This window comes from Helianthus annuus, chromosome 12 (genome assembly GCF_002127325.2).
Source record: "Helianthus annuus cultivar XRQ/B chromosome 12, HanXRQr2.0-SUNRISE, whole genome shotgun sequence".
Taxonomy (NCBI): domain Eukaryota; kingdom Viridiplantae; phylum Streptophyta; class Magnoliopsida; order Asterales; family Asteraceae; genus Helianthus; species Helianthus annuus.
Window position 1 is genome coordinate 127,166,374 of NC_035444.2, and position 19,192 is coordinate 127,185,565.

Here is a 19,192-nt window from a genome sequence, read left to right on the forward strand (position 1 = left end):
CTTAGAATCTTCTAAGGTTCAGGAGTTGCTGAGAGAGTGCACTTGAGCTACAATTTAAGGAATGACCTTGGCCACCTCCTTGGCCACAAGCGAGGCAATCCTCTTTTCGGCGCTTCGTTTGGCTCTTCTCCTAGCTGTTTGCCTCGAGGTAGAGTCGTTGGAAGACATCTAGACAGAGAGAGATTTGGAGTGAGATTCGATCATAATGATTTTTGAGTTTTGCGATGCGATTGGGCGCGTTCAAAACCTGCTGCGAGTAATATAGTAGATTTCACATAGGAGCCACATAGGAGACACTAGATTCCTAAGCTCTCACACAATTGATTCGTTTTTTACATATAAATAGTTGTAGTTTATACTTACACACATACACGTCAGTGTAGAATGCGCGAGGATGCGATGAAGAGGGAGAGAGCGAAAGCGAAAGCGAGTAAATTGACATTAGTTTTGTTGCGAACATTCAGTTTTCATTTTAGATTGCGATGGTCGTGCGTGTTGTGCGTTTCTAAAGCAGGGAGCGAAAATAGATAAATCGAGGAATCGAAAAAGCGTAAGGTTTTAAATCATAGCCACATAAGCGTAAATAAGTTCAGTAAAGTGCAAATTCGGCAAGTGCAAATTCGGCAAGTCATATGCTGGAAAAATATATATATATATTAGTCACAAAGGGTCGTATAAACATCTATATTCCAAAGCCTGTGTTGCGGCAATCGAGTTGCGCGTTTCGAATATGCGTTGCGTTGCGACACATCATGGCTATCGAGGAGGGTAGAATAGGTCCTCACTCAATGTCATCGTGAGTGTTAGTATGTGCGATGTGATGTGTTATAGCGATTAAGTATGCGAAATATGCGAATATACGGCGAAGTAGCGATGTAAGCGATATAGTCACATTATGATCCGAATCTCTGGTGCTAGGCGTAACAAGTGTATTGAGTAGTAACAACGCAAAAACATGCGGGTTGTTACAGGAGGTGTCACATGTTGTACATTAAATGGTGCTATAGGTGGTTCTGTTTGAGGGTTATAGCGCCGACAAGTTTCGATTAAGTGACCATAAAGTCCACAATAAGTGCAAAGGCGGCACAAAGTGTTGACTGGGTGATGTTTTTGGCAAGTGGGGCAATGTGGAAAATGTCCCTGATAAGGTTTTCTGTCAGGTACAGGATTAAGGGCAACCTGGTTTAGCTGAACAGCCGGTATGGCGTTATCGTGGTTGGTTTCACTCCTTTGATGGTTGTTATCGGGTGAGGACGGTTCAGCTTCAACCTCTTCGATTTGATTCGAGGAGATGTGAGCGTTGAGCGCCTGTTGAACTTGGATGACGATGGTAGAAATAAGGGTGGCCATGTGTTCAGTTATTAAAGCTGCCATTCGGCGACTAGAAATCCTCGGTTGACGACGACGACGATGATAAGGCGACATCTGCGAGGGACAACTTAAGTAAGATGTATAGCCCATAACGAGAATTGATGGTCAGATGCTTAGGATTCATAGATTTGTGAAATCATGGAACTTAGGGAAAATCCCATGATTCAAGAATACAAATCTCATGAAAATATTATGGAGTATCAAAGGGTAACAAAAGTCTAACCCTTTGACAAATTACAATAAGATTAGGGTGATTTGTTTAAAGAAAGTTTATTAGAATCTCGTGGAATATTTAAGGATTTTTTAGTGGTTTATATATGAAACAATATAATAACCACGTGGAATAAGATAAGATAATAAACTCATGATAAAATAATATTTCATCATAAAATATTGAAAATCATAGGTTTGGCACATCATAGGGTTTAGTATGACTTCCGCGCATCACTTTCGTAATTACGTGTGCACCCGCAATTACCGAGATTTCGCATGGTCCTCATATGTCTACCCATTGACATACAACTTAACCCGAAGAAAATCGTAAATCAGTAAACGAAATAAATTTTGGGGTGTTGTAAAACGATGTTTAGGATAGTATCCATGAATTAACACGGACACGTTTGACATATCAAGGTGTTGTTAGTTCACGTGACGTTTGGTGTTACATGCTTTGGCCTAATAGGTGTCGGTACTCTCATCGATAGTCCCCAGGTAGGCAAACTGGTCCATTAATTGGATTTATACGAATGCCAGCCTAGACAGGACGTCCCGACTACCGATACGTAACCCTTCCAGTTACTACATGTCCGTCACAATAACTTACTTTGAGGAGAGTGAAATATCAATTGAAATTTGAAACTCCAAAAATGAAATGAAACCAAACTCATGAATATTTGAAATGTATTAAAGAAGATGAATTGATTCAAGACTTTAGATATATAGGAATAAGAATTAGAATATTGAATATTCGCATATAGTTTAAGGTGTGTGCAACGTGACATGAAAAAAGAAATAATAAACCATAGTTTAATAATAAAGCACATATTAGCATTTATGTGATATAATACTTAGCATATAATAATTAAATGTGCTCACATATATATGTGTGTGACATTAGAAAATTTAAATCATGGGCACTTAATTTTTTTTTAGCTAAGACAATCAAACAATTAAGCACATAAGGTACCTAATCAACTATAGTCTAAGTCTAAGGGTCTAATAACCTAAACCTAGTTCTCTATAGTCATTGGCTCTAATACCAATCTGTCACACCCCGACCCGCAGCGGAAAGGTACGGGGCATGATGATTGCCCATAGCTCATGACAACTAATTATTGTTTCAATATTTAACGCTTATCCATTTAAATAGTCGTATAACATATAATAATCAAAATTGTTCATACATTGTTCAAAACAAACATATCAAGATTTCAATTTAATTTCCTAAGGCCCATGCTACGTGTCTATATCACTTGGTCATCAACTTTGAAAACCTGCACCACGTTAGAAAAATATATTTTTGGGTCAACAAAATGTTGGTGAATAATTTCCTCCTTTTTTTATAGAAAACGGTTTCATATTTAAATCTTTTAAAAAAAAATATTTGTAACATGCACCTCAAAGTTAGTGTGTAAATGGTCTCATATCATCAATGTAGTCAACATATCCATAAATCCAACTTTACCAAACAAAAATACACAATCAAATAACAACACAAACAACCAAAATATAACACTCCTGATAATAGCGTGCATTAGGCTCAAGCCCCGAGGAGCGAGTCTAATACCGTTGGCGATACTAGGCTACAACCCATGGCCGTGGGGAACCTAGTCAGCCGTGGATCCACTAGACACAATAGCATGTAATAGACTTGACTTCAGATAGCATATAAAATAATAGAATACACGTAAGACATTCACATAATAACACATGATCATAGCATGTTAAGTAAATCAAAAAGTGTAACATGATGCACCCCAAAATTTGTAAAAGATTAAAAAGGGGAAATGGAAGAAATTACTCACAGGTTGCAAAGAGTTAATCCACGAGAATTATCGCATGAGTACACGAGGTATAACAATTGACTAAATCACCCTAGAATAAATGTAACCAAGATTCTAAATAACGAAATACTTGAACGAATATATTAATTTTAGGAAATTGAGTTCTCCTATTTGGGGACCTTAAATTATAGAAAATAATTATTTGACAAAACAACCAAACCAATATAATTATATATATACATATATATATAATTATTTACCATGAGATATTCTTAGAATTATCAATTTAATAGGGTTTAATAGTTTTGTAAATGCCCATATTTAACAAATTTACTAAAACCATCTAATAATTTTTATATCGCAGATTAAATGATTATCACATATTATGATTAATTATATAAAGGAATTTACTTGTTTAATATTTCCATAGCTTCTTTACTTCAATGATTATAAAAAAAATTATGGAAGATTTATATAAAATTCCCACTACAATTATATAATCTATATAAATCAGTAAAAATATTTATAGAATTTATTTGTGAAATTCTAGTATTTTTAAATAATTAAAACATGTATAAATCCAAATTAAATTCATGAATTCCCAAAAATCAAGAAAAAATTTATATAGAAATTCCCTAGTGTTGATATAATCTGAAATAACCAATAAAAATATTTATTGAAGTTATTAGAGATTATCTTGTATTTTTATTTGATTTATCTATTGATTAAAACATAAATAATTCACCAAAATTTGAATTGACATCTAAAAATCCCCAAAATTTACACACAATGTCATAATATGATATATAACAATAGTCTACTTTAATTTCATCAAAACACATGTCTAAACCTAAAAGCCCCAAATCGTATGAACGAAGAACCCTAATTTCAACTAAAATTAATTTAAGATAAATTAGCCATCTATCACAGAAATTGATAGAGGGCTTTTGTAGAGAATGAAAAACAAAGCACAATAGGCTTTGGAATTACTTGAAAAGGTTAAGAATTGAAGAAGATATCGTCCGCACAAGTTACAAGCCCTAGAATGTTCTTCGATTAAATTCGCGATGTAGTGGTGATGAAATGGAGAAATTTCATTGGGGTTTTACATGGTTTGATCAGGAGAATGAATGGTAAAAATTTTGTGATTCAATTGGACGATTTGATACAAAACCCAATTGAGGAACAATGAGCTTCCATGGTGATAATGTTTGATTTCAATCCACCCAGTTACGAAATGGTTAAGAGACACAACTGTGACATCTGTGTCTTTTCGACCATCAAATAAATACCAAATCAATGAAATATTGTGTTTCATACTTGGGATTTGTATAAATATGTGTATCATTTGCACATATCAATTCTTGTTCGATTTCGAGCTTTAAATCGCTTTCTGGAAGGTTATACGCGAAATGATGCGTAAACGTAATCAGTTTATTGCAACAAACACTCCAAACCAGTGACAAAGGCTTAACATACCTTAAATAACCTTTACACAACTTAGAAATAAGTTTTGGAGGGTTTGGTGTGTCGAAATCAAGTTTATTCGATCACAGTGACTATTTGCGTCAAACTGCAAAAGTATACCGAATCGAATGGTAACAAACATTCAAGAACTTGATCATAAGTTAAATATGCCCTAAATATCCTTTACATAGCTTAGAAATAGGCTTTGAGTTGTTTGGTGCGCAAAAAAAAACTTTTTGATCAATAGGGACTAAAAGCGTCAAAAAGTGCATAAGTTTGCCTTTTCGCGCATATCTTACTTTCTGAATATATCCGGACATCCAGAAATTTATGTAATCATTAAAATATTTTATTTTAGTGATTGGCATGATAAAATCCCATTCGTCGCATAATTTGGATATTTTTTCGCGTCTGTTCGTGTTTCGTCGTAATTAACCGAACAACGCAACCGTACGGCCAAACGAACCGCCATCCAAGATGTTTTTGAGCATATTTTAAGTTCCCTATACTTTAACTTCATTTTAGAGCCTTGAAATGAGGTTAACGGGGCTTAAACGTGTCAAAAATGCATCGAAAACCATGTTTTGGACATGCAGAGACCTGAAATGACAATCTGCCAAACCTGGCTTAGGCGGGGCGCGTAAGAAGAGTCTAACTATTACACGGGGCGGGAGAGCTGCCCAGTTCTGCAAAAACCAGTTTCTGCAATCAGCAGCTGGTTTCTTGCTTTGGTTTATGGTTTTTCAACACCGTGAGCTTGTTTTGGGGCACCCATAGGTTTATAATTCAGTGGGCACACATGGAGGGCGAAGATTGAAGCTCGTTTATCGAAGAACGTTCCTAACGATGGTCCGAAATCTATAAATACCCACATTGAATTCACTTGTTTCTTCACACTTGATCTGAGTTTATGCTCTAAGTTGAAGCTTTTGCTTTATACTTGAGTATCTTAGATCAAGTTCTTCCTAGCTTGGACCTTTTGTAAGTATTCTTTCATGCTTTTATGCGTTTTTAAGCACGAAAGTCAAACAGTGTTTGACTTTCTGCTTTGACCGGTCAATGGTCAACACAAAGTTCGTTTGAACTTTGCAACGTGAGCGTAATCACGATGGTTATAGTCCCGTGTGACTATACCTACTGATTACCACATTGATTATGCATAGTGATGAGTCATAGTTTCGGTCAGAATACGCGTTTATGCGTATTTATTTTGCAACCAAACTATTCTTGGGTATCAAAACCCTTTGTTTTGATATCAAAACCTGTTCTCTAACTTCGTTAAACATGTTTTAGCATGTTTAACTCGTCACTTTTAGTTTAGTGGTTATTTAGGGTCGTAAGGTAAGCGGTCTAAACAACCGCTTAGACTTTCAAACGCGACCCGTTTGGTCAACCATTAGGATCCGACCAAACATATATTGTGACCATAGTTGTATAGGGAATAACCTTCCGAGGTTATACCTTATGGTCACTACGTTTAGTTAGTTGTATGATAGATAGTTTATATGCCTTAGGAAAATTACCAAAATGCCCTTTTTATGCATAATTGGATTTTAAGCATGTGTAACTTAAACTTTTGTCATTTAACTAATTATGCAACATATTTAAACATGTTTAGGCATATAATACTTGTCATAGGACTAGTTAGACGTCTCGAACGCGCTTTAGCGCGGATGACGCGCTAAAGTAGCGTAAGCTACCTAAACAAGTCGTAATGGGTCGTAAGCACTTAGGATAGGTTTCGATTTAGTATATAGGCTTTGTTAAACCATGTCATATGAGTTCCAATACTTTTTAGAACCCTATTACTTTTTAGAACCTCCTGTGAAAAATAGTGATTTTGGGTGTCATTGCGTTTTACAATCTAGAGTGCAAAGAACATGATCATGTTGGAACAAAAACATGACCATGTTAAAACATAAACATGGTCGTGTTAAAACTCCATTGCTTTTTAGAACCTACAGTGCAAAATATTGATTTTGGGTGTCATTGCGTTTTAGAACTGAAGTGTAAAAGAACATCAAAGAACATGATCATGTTAAAATGGAAGCATGATCATGCTGGAATAAAGGCATGACCATGTTAAAACCCATTGCGTTTTAGAACCTGGGTGAAATAACACAGATCATGCTAAAATATAAGCATGATCATGTTGGAACAGAGGCATGATCATGTTAAAACGAAGACATAGCCATGTTAAAACAGAAACATGTTCATGTCAAAACAAAGGCATGACCATGTTAAAAGAGATACATGACAATGTGAAACCCATTACGTTTTAGTAGAATTTGAGTGCAAAGGACATGATCATGCTAAAACATAAACATGATCATGTTAGAATAGAGGCATGACCATGTTAAAACATAAACACGACCATATGAAACTCAATTGCATTTTAGAACCTGGGTTATAGTGTGTTGTTCTATGCATTGCGTTTTATGCATCTGGGTTTTTGATTTTTTTTCAAAAGTATAGCAATAATGTTCTCGTTTTAAAGATTAAAAAAACGCTCGTTTTTATGGTGCAATTTAAAAAAAATATTGTTGTATGGAAAAGTTATTAACGTTTTAAAAACGATGGGGAATTGGAGGAGAGAGAAACTATTGACTTGGATAGACTAGAATACCCTCAAACTAACTCACGCATCTTTTTTTTGTTCAATTTCACACATTTAATCTTAGCCATTGATTACTTAATAGATGGTCAAGATTACATCCTAGCCTTTCTACCCAAATAAACTTCCTAGTATATCCTGACCCATCTTTATAATAGGCTACTATAAAATATTTGGTTCAATAATGAACTACGAAAAAAAAAAGAAATGTAGCCTAGTGGGTCTTAGAGATCCACAATGTAAAAAGATTTCAGAATGATCTGTAATCTCTGATTTCAAACTTTCTTAAAATGCCCTAATTTTTTTTTTTGTAACGTATAAAACTTCACAAACTCGGCATCACACTCCACCTCATCTACTTTTACATTTATTTTTTTATGTATCAACATACAATTAAGGAATATATAAGAAATAAAAAAATTATTCTTTAATTTTAAATATTACAATATATTCTAACAACTATATTGTAACAACTTTGTTCCAACAGATATATTATATCAACTATAAATTAATAGCATATACCAATCCTTGTTGTCACTCTGAAATCTATCAAATAAGGGTGGAGGATATTTATACATTCTTGTACCCTCATTTTCATGTCAAACTGCAAACCCTTCCTCATCTAGTTGTTTACCCTCACCATCTAGTTGTAAACCGTCATCGTCCAACTGTTTACCCTGATCCTCTGGCTGTAAATCCTCCTCGTCCATCTGTTTACCCTCACCCAACAGTTTGCCCTCACCATTCAGCTGCAAATCCTCATTATCAAACTATTTACCCTCGCCCTCCAGCTGCAAACTCTACTCTTCCATCCAATTACCCTCTCCGTCCAACTGCAGTTCCACATGTGCAACAATTTAGCCAATTAAGAATTCTGGAGTGGGTATCGACAGATGAAAAATTGAACTAGGCATTTGACCAAGTGTTTGGCTACACTGGGGAACGACACGTCCCCAATTAAGAGGACGGGTACGTAACTAAATCTCGAGAGGTATACGTATCACATCCATGTGACATGAATGCCAATGAATTCGACGACGAGTGTTTCAGGTTCTATGACCCATGCGAAGACAAGCGCTCTACTGCGATTGCTGATTTGATTCAATCGAACATCTTTAGTTAGGTGTAATGTTTTATATTTACAATTATGTCGGTTTCTTTTACATCAATGTCATGTAGGTTTTTTATTTTTATTTGGGTTTTTATGTTTTTTGTAATGTAGTTTTTTAAAACATTTTTAAATTGTTCATTTTCCAAAGTTCATTTTTCCTAACGGCTATAAGTAAACAGAATACAAAACCGAACGATTTCAAAAACGGTTCTAAAAGGAACGGTTTAAAAAGAAAGCAGTTAAAAATCAACAACTTAAAAAAATGAATTGTTTAAAAAACTTTAAAAATGATTTTAAATAGAACGGTGTTAAATGAGTTGTTTAAAAAAATTTTAAAAGACAAACAACTTTAAAAAGAACGATTCTAAAAAAACAAACGATTTAAAAAGGAATAATTTTAAAAACGATATACGGTTTTTAAAAAAGGTTAAAAAAACAAATGATTTTAAAAACGACGTGTATAAAAACAAACGCTTAATGAAAATACATATTTATTTGTATATATAAAACATATTTTATTAAATAATAATCGTGAAAATAACGAAATAAAAAAACATTTGAGTAATTGCATTAATAATCTCTTAAATATTAAAAGAACTTTATAATTATTAAAAACAACCTTATGGTATATAAAGAATTAATTACCCTTACACTTAATTACAAAAAAGTAACAAAGTAAGTGTCAGGGCCAAAAACGTTATAAAATGCAAACTCGGGATCTGATATGTTAAAATATTCCTTTTTGTGCTAAAAGGGTTAAACTGGCTAAACCACAGGGACCAAAGCAGTAATTTACTCTATTTTAAATAACTTGCATTTATGTGTTGGTAATGTATAGGTAAAAAAATAAACTAAACCGATACTGATCGAACAACGTTAATACTGGTTTGGTATAGCGAGTGTCGGTTCGTGATGAACCGAACAGTTAAAAATGAAGCCCCGATCTCAAAGAAAAGATAGAGGACAAGAAATCCAAATACATGACTGCTATGGTTATGCTGAAGCAGGATATTCCGAATCCAACTAAACCTGTTACTCTCCTTTCAAAATACCACGTTATCTTTTCTAGGATAAAGACTATAGAGGGAATGTTATCATACGGACCCGATGTTTGTTCCATCATCACATATTTTTTTTTTGTTTTTGGGGATATTAACTAAACTCACCAATATTCATCTGCCACGTGCCCGTTGTACATCTGAACCAAATATCCCTACATCAGACAATAGAAACTCAATGAGTAAATTGCCATTTTAATCCCTGAGTTTTTGTCCAAATTGTTATTTTAGTCCAAATAGTTTTTTTTTTCTTTTCTGGGTCCCTGACTTTTCTTTTTTCTTGACATTTTGATCACATTGCCTAACTTAGTCTAAAAAACAGGTTATAATCAAAAGGGTATTTTTAGTATTAAATTATTATGAGATTTATAAATCATGTTATAAACTACCACTGATTATCACTACACAACAGTTATGCCAAAAATACCCATTGTTATAACAAGATTTTTAGACTGAGTTAGGCAATGTGATCAAAATAACAAGAAAATTGAAATGTCAGAGACCCAGAGAAGGAAAAAAAAATACTATTTAGACTAAAATGATAATTTTGACCAACCTCAGGGACTAAAATGGCAATTTACTCAAACTCAATAACAGCCACGTAACAGGTGCCCATACCGTAGACTGTTGGCAACCGCGGGGTCACAAGCTTGGGTTGTGGACACCGTTCACTCCCTATCGTCATTTGGTCCCCTCCTTCATTCTTCAATTTTTATTTTTAGGCGGATTATTATTATTATTATTATTGTCATCTATCTCTATTTCACCTTAGGTATGCACTGCATCTGCTACTTTATAGTGTGTTTGAATTTGTTCGGATGATTTTCATGTTGTTGAACTAAATCTGGAGGAAAAGTGTAAGTGTTCATCGTTTTAGGCCGATTGTTGTTCTTCGATTTTGTGTTTTGTTTTGAAATTTTCAGTTTGTTTGGATGATTTTGATGTTAAGTAAGTCTGGGAGAAGACTGTATGTGTTCGTCGTTTTAGGCTGATCTTTGTCCTTTAATTCACCTTTTGCATATCTGTGTTTGTTACTTGTATGTTTTGTTTTGAAATTGATTGTAATTTTGACTTTGTTTCATTGACTTTTTGTTAGTCAAGTAAATTAGGCATGCACTGTGTTTGTTGCTTGTATGTTCTGTTTTGAAATTGATTCCAGTTTGAATTTGTTCTAATGATTTTGATGTTACTGAAGTAAATTTAGTAGTAAACTGTAAGTGTTCATGGTTCTGAATCAATAAACATTATCTGATTTGTTTTTTGAGTTATAGTTGCTTTTTGATGTGTTATGATTTTGACTTTTGAGTTAAAAATGTATAATTCTGCGTGGCTCTTAAGAATCTGGATGTTAAACGGCGGTGATGAAGCCAGGTAGGGATAGCTGTGATTAGTGTAGGTAGTAGAGGCATTCATAGTTTTGTTTTTTTTTTTTTTTTTATTATTATCTGATTTGTTCTAGTTTTATCTGTTTTTATGAAATGATATAATACGCTGTTACTTCTGGTGATGATCGTTTGGCATTTGCGCTAGGGTTAGCAGCATCCTAAAGAAGACATCCAGTGATAACTAAGTATTTATGGCTAAAGTTCCTGGGGTCATCTACTCATCGGTTAAAAGTCCCCATCATCCCAGCTTAAACAGTAATAGTCAAGGATTGGTACCAAAGAAATTCGGCCATGGCCTACTTTCTAAGTTCAAATTAAAGTTATCGACCAAGGAGAAACTAAATACGCCTGAACATTTTACAACTTCGTTCATATGTCGGTCAAGAGACGCACAAACTGCAGAAACACAAGAAAGTGTAAGCCAGAATGAAGATTGCTCTGATACTATCAGGTATGGATAATCCAGTAATCCCCCCTTTGTTTCAAACAATATTTACCTTTACTTTTTTTTTTTTTTTTTTTAATCATTATGTAGCATCAGCATTAACAGTACCGTAGAAAATGTTTAATGCATTAATTACAGTAACATTTATAGGCATGAAGATCTATGTTACATAATAATCTACTAAATGCTTAGATGAAGTACTCAAATATGCATCATAGTAATTCCTGTTTCAGGAGATGATAATTATTTTACGTTTAGCAGAACTCAAGGCAGAAACGGACAGCACATTCATGCTGAGAGAATTAATGACAGAAACCAAGCATTAGCTGAAGCTTGTAAATTTGCTTACAATGATGCTAGATATGTCAATGAAAGGGCTAAAAACGACATTATCTTGCTTTCTCGGTAAGTAGGAGAACAGGGAAACAGATCTTTTATCTGCTAGTTATAATTCCTGTATGTACAAGAAATTGGTCAAAGATTTTATATTATTGTTGGTAGCATAATCAATGAGTCGCTTAAACCCAGGCTGTAGTTTGTCTATGAAACTGATGATGTGTTCACATGTTATTAGTGGCATTAGGAGATTGGATGCTCGGGCGCGCCAAGATGTTGCTATCTTAGGTTCGGGATTTTTAAAACTAGATGGTAATATTCTTTACAAGCCTAACATCTGTTTCAAAACAGATATTTAAACTGATATTCATCAAGTTATAACTATAGTGATCTTTAAACGGTCTTTTGCCAGCTACTTTTATTCTCTGTTAATTATACAACATGACCGACCACTCTTAGTTTAAATAAAACATATTTAATAACGGAGATTTTGGTCTACTTTTTTCTAATCACCTTCTTGCTTGGTAGCTCGAGCAAGGGAAGACACTGAAAAAATTGACAACGATGTGAAGAAAAGAGCTGAGCATCTACATCACATTGCCCTTGTATGTAACAGGTTATATTTGTTTGTTTTTACTATAGCAATTCTCATGAAGTTTCTTTGTTAACTAACAGGTTTTACAAAACAAAGCTCATTCTAAATTGAAAAGCGTTGCTGATCGACATTGGAGTGATGGAGCTTTAGAGGTGCTTCTTCTGTTTGCTACATCTTTTCTTGCTCTTTAACAACAAATAGCAACGGATTTTGACTTCTTATTTAATTGTTTATCAGGCGGATCTCAGACGTGCTGACTATATAGCCAAGCAACGAGCAATGGAAGATGCCCTCATGGCTTTAGAGGTATACTATGTATGGTGTGACACTGCATATTTTAATGAAGTTCACATGCTTTCATATTTGTCTTACTTCTAAAACCTTTGCAGTTTATGAAAGATGTACACGACATGATGATTAGCAAGATGTACAAACTGTAAGCTCCTCTATTCTATTTGTGACATTTACATGCTTTCGTCCATGTTAAAGCTTGAAATGGCAACTCATTTGACCTAAAAAGTCAAAGTGAACCTTCTTTGTTTTACGAATTGAGTAAATATCTTTCATAGATCTTTGTTCTCTTCTAACTGATTTAAATTGTTGTATAGGAGAAATGGAGCTCTATCTTTTGATGACATGGCAGGCCAAATAACACTTGAAAAGAATGGAAAAGTCCTCGACTTTTTCCCTGGGGAGGTGTCAACTGATCGCATTACTGCTCTTCAGGTCTGTTAGCTTTTCAATCTCAACACATATTAGGGATGCTTGGATTTGTGTTTTGCATCTGATTATTTAATATTGAAACTATATCAGTAGATATTTTGAGTCTATCAAAATCTGATACTGATACATGACAAAAAAGACGACTTCTCTTTTTTCTTCTTTAAATGAAGAGAACCTAAGTTATTATCCGATAATCAGGTTTGTTGTATAAAACTGATTATTAAAAATTAGTTATCAGAAATCCAAACATCTCCTTATTAGTATTATGTTAGATGTGAAACTAGATATGAATATTTGGAAGATATTCAGGAAGCTTATCAGGATATGGCATCTGCACTCTCAGAGGCTGATGGAATTGACTACAATGACCCTGAAGAAGTAAGCCCAAAGTTCAAAAGGTGAAAATTATGGTGTTATTGAAAGTGTAATACTAATTTCATCTCTCCTTTTTGTACATATTTGCAGCTTGAGTTGTTGGTTGCCACACTGATGGATCTTGATGCAATGGATGGTAAAGGTAGTGTATCATTATTGGTAGAGTGCTCAAGTTCTCCAGACGTCAATACAAGGTAGATCTCTTGATTTATCATTATAGTTTGATTTTTTTTTTTTTTAATCTTGTTTTTGGTCCTTAAGCTTCTTTTCGGTGACTAGTATAATACTTAAGTACATGTACGGGAAGAATAAAACAGTGCACTTATAGTTATGATGTATACGAGCCGATCACGGGCTCGCCTTGGGTTCGGCTCGTTAACCTAAGAGAGCTCAAGCTGGCTCATTTAACTTAAGATCGGACATGACTAGTTTATTGTTTATTTAATCATTTTATTTATTTATACATAGCAAATTATTATATACAGTAACAATAGTAGGCTTGTTTGCTCGCGAGCTTCAGGCTCCGTAGCTCGAGCTATTTTATTAAATGAGCTCTAGTTAAAGGGACTTGGATGTTTGGGTAACGAGGTAAATGGTGTAAACAACAGACAAATGGCATGGTGTCGGGATTTGATCCCTAGACCTCTGCTTTATAATTTATACTGCTCCATGTTTCCGACCGCTAAGCCCACCATCACAAGGACGAAGATTAGGAAGTTATTTAACACATACAAATATGAGTTGTAATAACTAAGGTTGTCAACGCCTTACTAGTGCTCTATGCTCGTTTCTTTATGTTTCAGAAAAGCATTGGCTAATGCTCTATCCGTTGCACCATCGATGTGGACTCTTGGAAATGCAGGCATGGGAGCTTTACAGGTAACCGTTGGTCTTGACTCCAGGTGACAAAATGGTGGGTTTGTTAACGGGTCAAAACAGTTACTTTCTATTACTTGACGGGTTTGTTAACACTTCTTTCTCCATTTTTTTCCATAAATATTAGGACTTTAAATATTGTGAGAACTTAGAAAAACAATGCTATTTACTTTTTGGAAGTAGTATGCATAAAAAACACTCACCGCTAATTTCAACAAATAGCGTCTTATGGAAGTATAAACTACTTGTTTGCCCCCAAATCCTCATTACTCAAACCGTCTTCCTCTTTATTTTTTCATGATGAAAGGGTATTTTGGACATTTGACTTTGCAGAGACTGGCAGAAGATAGCAACCCAACCATTGCAGCCGCAGCATCTAAAACCATCGCAGAACTGAAGAGACAATGGGAGATAGAAGAAGGCGACAACTATAGATTTATGATGAATCAAATTCCATTGCGTGATGCAGACTACAACATTAGTGATGACAATGGTGATGATGAAGACGATGAAACAGACTATTAGATGTTAACGTCTAGAAAATTAATATAAATGTAGATAGATGTCCCCATAAACCACCGAATAATCTGTAATGTATTAATGTCTAATAATTTCCATTTACCAGAAAACAATCACTTACATAAAGTTACATGCTGGTTATAATAAATCTGCTGCCTATAACATGTTACCTTTTGGTATAAGTTTTATCCGTATATGTGGCCCATAGACTTGATATATACTTTCTTAGGTATCTTATTGAGGTTTCCGAGTTAACTGCCAGAGGTTTCCGAGTTAACTGTCATTTTCGTCCCTTTGGTTTGTTTACTTTTGGCATTTCATACCAATTTTCAAAATTGCACTAGATTCCTCCTAACATACTGAAAACGTATCATTTCAGTTCAAAAACTAAAACCCAGTTAAGTCACTCACTTTTTTAGTGTTAGATAAATAAACCACAACATTTCCCTCCAATAACCAACATACCCTACCCTAATTCCCAAACTTCTCCGTCGATTAACACCCTTCATCCACGTGCGTACTCACCGATCAAACCATTGCAACAATGGATCATGAAGACGACAATAACCCAAACCGGAGGCTTTGAGCAACTCAACATTCAAATGTCAAACCCCAACTTGCATACGGTAGGTCTATGCTCTTCACATTTGTTTTTTTTTACTCGTTTATTTTTCATCCGGTATAGATCATCACTAATGTTGGTTGTATAAACGTTTCAGTACACGAACCTGAGTTGTTTACCCTGGAAGTTCACCATGTTGGTGAGCTCACTATATTCGAATCTCATATGTTGATAAGGTGAATGCAGACTATTTCTCGCGAATAATAATCAATGACATGATGATTGAACTTGGTTACATGGATAAGGATCTAGATGTTCTAATAGGGTTCCAGGTGAAGATATGGATTTTGGGTTAAGGCCAATAGGTAGTGATGTTGATATTCTTAGGTTAATTAAACATCCAACAGTGACTAAGGTTGTAGAGTTATATGTTGAGAAAGTTCAAAAAGTGGATTTAGGAGACTTGACATAGGAACCATTAAGTGTGACTATGCCTGAACAACATCAAGAGCCTCAACATGGTCTTGATTTAGGAGATTTGACACAGGCACAAGGTTGTGGTGGTAATGATAGTCCAGGAGGTGGTGATGATAGTCCAGGTGGTGGTGGTGATAGTGAAGGCAGTGGTGATGATAGTGAAGGTGATGGTGATGGTAGCAGTCATGAGGTCCAATATGAGGGTACTAAAGATTCTGAAGATCCAGAGTTTAATGCTGATTATGAGCTTAGTGAAGAGGATATTGATGGCAGTATGAATGCAAATGCTACTAAAAAGAAAACTAGCGAAAAGAGGCAATAGAGGAGGATAGTGAGGGCAATCTTGAGGCAAATGCTACTAAAAAGAAAGCTTACAAAAAGAGGCAAACAGAGGAGGATGGTAATGATCCAGAATTCAAGGGTGGATGGAAACAATGGGATTTATCCTATTGCTTTTGTTGTGGTTGAGTCAGAAACAACTAGCACTTGGACTTGGTTTTTAGAACAACTTGCACAAGATCTGGATTTGCCATCTAATGCTAACTTCACTTTTATAAGTGACAGACAAAAGGTGTTCTTCTATTTATATAACTTGTATAATTTTATGTTGTTCCTTATCAAGTATCCTTACTGAAACTGGCCTTTATTTTATATAGGGAATATTACCTGCAGTTAGTAAAGTGTTTCCTAGGGCAAAGCATACATATTGTATAAGGCATATACATGAAAATATGAAGGCCAATGCTAAATGGAGGGGTGATAAGATAAAGGGACTATTCTGGAATACTGCATCTACAACAACAACACCCTGGTTTGATCATGTAATGCTAGACATCAAGATGGAAGATAAGAAGCTTCATGATTGGTTGAAACGGATCACAGTTAAACATTGGACTAGGTACCCGTTTATTGGTAAGACTTGTGATTCTCACATATGTTAAGTCAGTTTCTAATGGTTGCCTAATAACTGACATGTTTCCTTTAAACAGGTTGGGCAAAATGTGATATTTTACTAAACAACATTTGTAAAGTCTTCAATAGGTAGCTAATAAATGCAAGGGATAAACTAATCATTACCAGCCTAGAATACATCAGCGAATACCTAATGACAAGGAATGTTGTGGTGCACAAACTGATTGCAAAGAGTAAAGGGCCTCTTACCCCTTATGCAACAGAAACCCAAGACAAGATCATATAAGAAGCCGCTGAATACACTGTTATTTTTAGTTGTATCAACAAGTACCAGGTTAATGGCCCAAGAGACTCCAAAACAGTCAACTTGCAACTGAAAACTTGCTTTTGCAGAAAGTGGGACATGACTGGCATCCCTTGCAAGCACGCAGTTGCTTGTACTTGGAGCTTGGCCCTACATGACAAAGATGATGGTGTTTTGGAAAAGTGGGTTGATAGTTCATACTAGTTGCAGACCTAGAAGGATGTGTATTCCCATGTAATTGATCTAGTCGATGGTCAAGACTTATGGACACCTTCCACATGCCCTACAAAGTTGCTTCCACTGAAGTAGCACAAGCAAGTAGGCACACCAAGAAAGAAAAGGAAGAGATCTGCTGTGGAAATCAGTGAGTTAAATCAACAGATGGAATCCAGTGGTAAGATGTCAAAGAAATGTGAAACATTGGAATGCACCAAGTGTATGAAGAGGGGTCATAATAGGAGGAGTGGCAAGGAGGCTGATATTGAATAGTTTAGTGGTAACATGTCTTGGTTATGTTATTTGAACATGTATTTTGAATGTTTTGGTACATGCCTTCATTATGTATCATGTCTAAGAACATGTGTGATATTTCTCTTGTAAACTGCTATATTTAGTTGTCTTTTGGTTTGTGGTAATGGTAATGAATTATGTTTAACTGTTGTTGTCTTTTGGTTTGTGGTAATGGTAATGAATTATGTTTAACTATTATGTTATGTTCATTAGTTTAACTGTTATGGTCATTAGTTTATAATTTGGTCATTAGGGTATTTGTTTTGATCATTTATTTATTAGTTTTGGTCATTTGGTCATTAGTTTAACTTAGTTTAACTGTTACCTTTGTTGTGAAGTATTTGTTTTGGTATAGTTATTAGTTACAATGTGTCTTTGGTCATTACTTGTATCTTTGGTCATTACTTGTTGCAGTGTTGGTATGTCATTTGAGATGAACCATACCATTGGTCATTACTTGTTGCAGCGTTGGTTTGTCATTTGGTCATGTTTCCGTTTGGTCAATTTTCACCAACCTTCCACAAAACATACCATTTCATTGGACAAACTTCAGCAAGTACATAAACCCTACCATTGCATTAACATCATAAAAGGTACTTTATAAACCAGATTACATTCCCATTACATATCCAAAAGACATCCTAAAACACAATCCATAACCATATAAGAAGAATAAAAAACCTAGCTAAACATTAAGATCATCTTTATTCTTGTATACTTTACTGCCATCCTTAAAGCTTGTTCTTGATGGTGCCTACTTTCATTTGCTAGAAATAAACGTTGTTCTTCATGCTCCCTAACTTGATTTGCCACCGTTATAGGTTGTTTTTTATGCATAAAATGTCGAAAGACTTCAATTTCCCTTTGACACGATGGACCCTCTACCCATTCCACAAACCCACAGCCCCTTCGACCAGTGATGCAGCAAAAGAACCTACATCCAGGGTTTGTAGATGTCAACGAAGTCTTCAAAATTGTATGAGATCCACAATTAGTGCATAACACCATTGTTTCAAGACGGGGAGCTCTTCAATTTTGGATTTTGGGACACTTCAATTCTATGGATCGATCGAATTAGGGTTAGGGCTTCAAATATGATGTGTAGGCCTATAAGCGAACCGAACGTTCATGAACTATTCATGAACTTGTTCGGCGGGAAGTTTGCTTATGTTCGTTTATTTAATAAAAGAACGAACACGAACAAAAAAATTTGTTCGTTTAAATAAATGAACGAACATGAACACACCTTGTGTTCGTTCATTTATGTTCGTGAACATTCTTTTATGTTCGTGAACGTTCGTTTATGTTCGTTTAAATTTTAATAAATACATAAATAGTTATATTTATATAAATATTAGGTTTTCTAACTAGTTATATAAATATAACTAATTAATATATCTACGAACCCTTATTTAGATGTGTTTTCGGATGAAATGTAATATATTAGACTTGTTTCTTCAATCATGTTAATTTATGTTTATTCAAATATGTTCAGTTAATTTTTTTTATGTTCGTTTATGTTCGTGAACTGTTCGTTTAGCTTTAAACG

General features: G+C 34.8%; 2 protein-coding genes across 9 annotated transcripts; both read left to right on the top strand.

Moving 5' to 3' along the window:
• Positions 1-10,263: 10,263 nt before the first annotated feature.
• Positions 10,264-16,282, top strand: LOC110899742 (senescence-associated protein SPA15, chloroplastic). 8 transcript variants are annotated; one of them, XM_022146628.2, is made up of 14 exons: positions 10,264-10,396; positions 11,164-11,460; positions 11,713-11,859; positions 12,029-12,102; positions 12,319-12,395; positions 12,466-12,537; positions 12,623-12,691; positions 12,775-12,821; positions 12,994-13,111; positions 13,418-13,486; positions 13,574-13,677; positions 14,287-14,362; positions 14,693-15,504; positions 15,598-16,282. In XM_022146628.2, the coding sequence occupies exons 2-13, from the start codon at positions 11,201-11,203 to the stop codon at positions 14,882-14,884; spliced, it is 1,305 nt and encodes a 434-aa protein (XP_022002320.1). In that variant the 5' UTR covers positions 10,264-10,396; positions 11,164-11,200; the 3' UTR covers positions 14,885-15,504; positions 15,598-16,282. The 8 variants fall into 8 exon arrangements, with proteins under 8 accessions (XP_022002320.1, XP_022002325.1, XP_022002319.1 ...); XM_022146633.2 differs by having other exon boundaries at positions 10,267-10,396; positions 11,716-11,859; XM_022146627.2 differs by having other exon boundaries at positions 10,270-10,396; positions 11,155-11,460.
• LOC110899744 lies at positions 16,240-17,792 on the top strand. Its single transcript, XM_022146634.2, has 3 exons — positions 16,240-16,488; positions 16,574-16,829; positions 16,907-17,792. Exons 1-3 carry the CDS (start codon positions 16,270-16,272, stop codon positions 16,960-16,962), a joined length of 531 nt encoding a protein of 176 aa, XP_022002326.1. The 5' UTR covers positions 16,240-16,269; the 3' UTR covers positions 16,963-17,792.
• Positions 17,793-19,192: the final 1,400 nt, after the last annotated feature.

Bases quoted from the DNA above. Each gene is read 5' to 3' on its own strand.
- LOC110899742 (XM_022146628.2), top strand. From the start codon at position 11,201: ATGGCTAAAGTTCCTGGGGTCATCTACTCATCGGTTAAAAGTCCCCAT. The intron at 11,860-12,028 runs GTAAGTAGGAGA...ACATGTTATTAG, and splicing joins GACATTATCTTGCTTTCTCG to TGGCATTAGGAGATTGGATG. The intron at 12,103-12,318 runs GTAATATTCTTT...CTTGCTTGGTAG, and splicing joins GGGATTTTTAAAACTAGATG to CTCGAGCAAGGGAAGACACT.
- LOC110899744 (XM_022146634.2), top strand. From the start codon at position 16,270: ATGCTACTAAAAAGAAAGCTTACAAAAAGAGGCAAACAGAGGAGGATG. The intron at 16,489-16,573 runs GTGTTCTTCTAT...TATTTTATATAG, and splicing joins TTATAAGTGACAGACAAAAG to GGAATATTACCTGCAGTTAG. The intron at 16,830-16,906 runs GTAAGACTTGTG...TCCTTTAAACAG, and splicing joins GACTAGGTACCCGTTTATTG to GTTGGGCAAAATGTGATATT.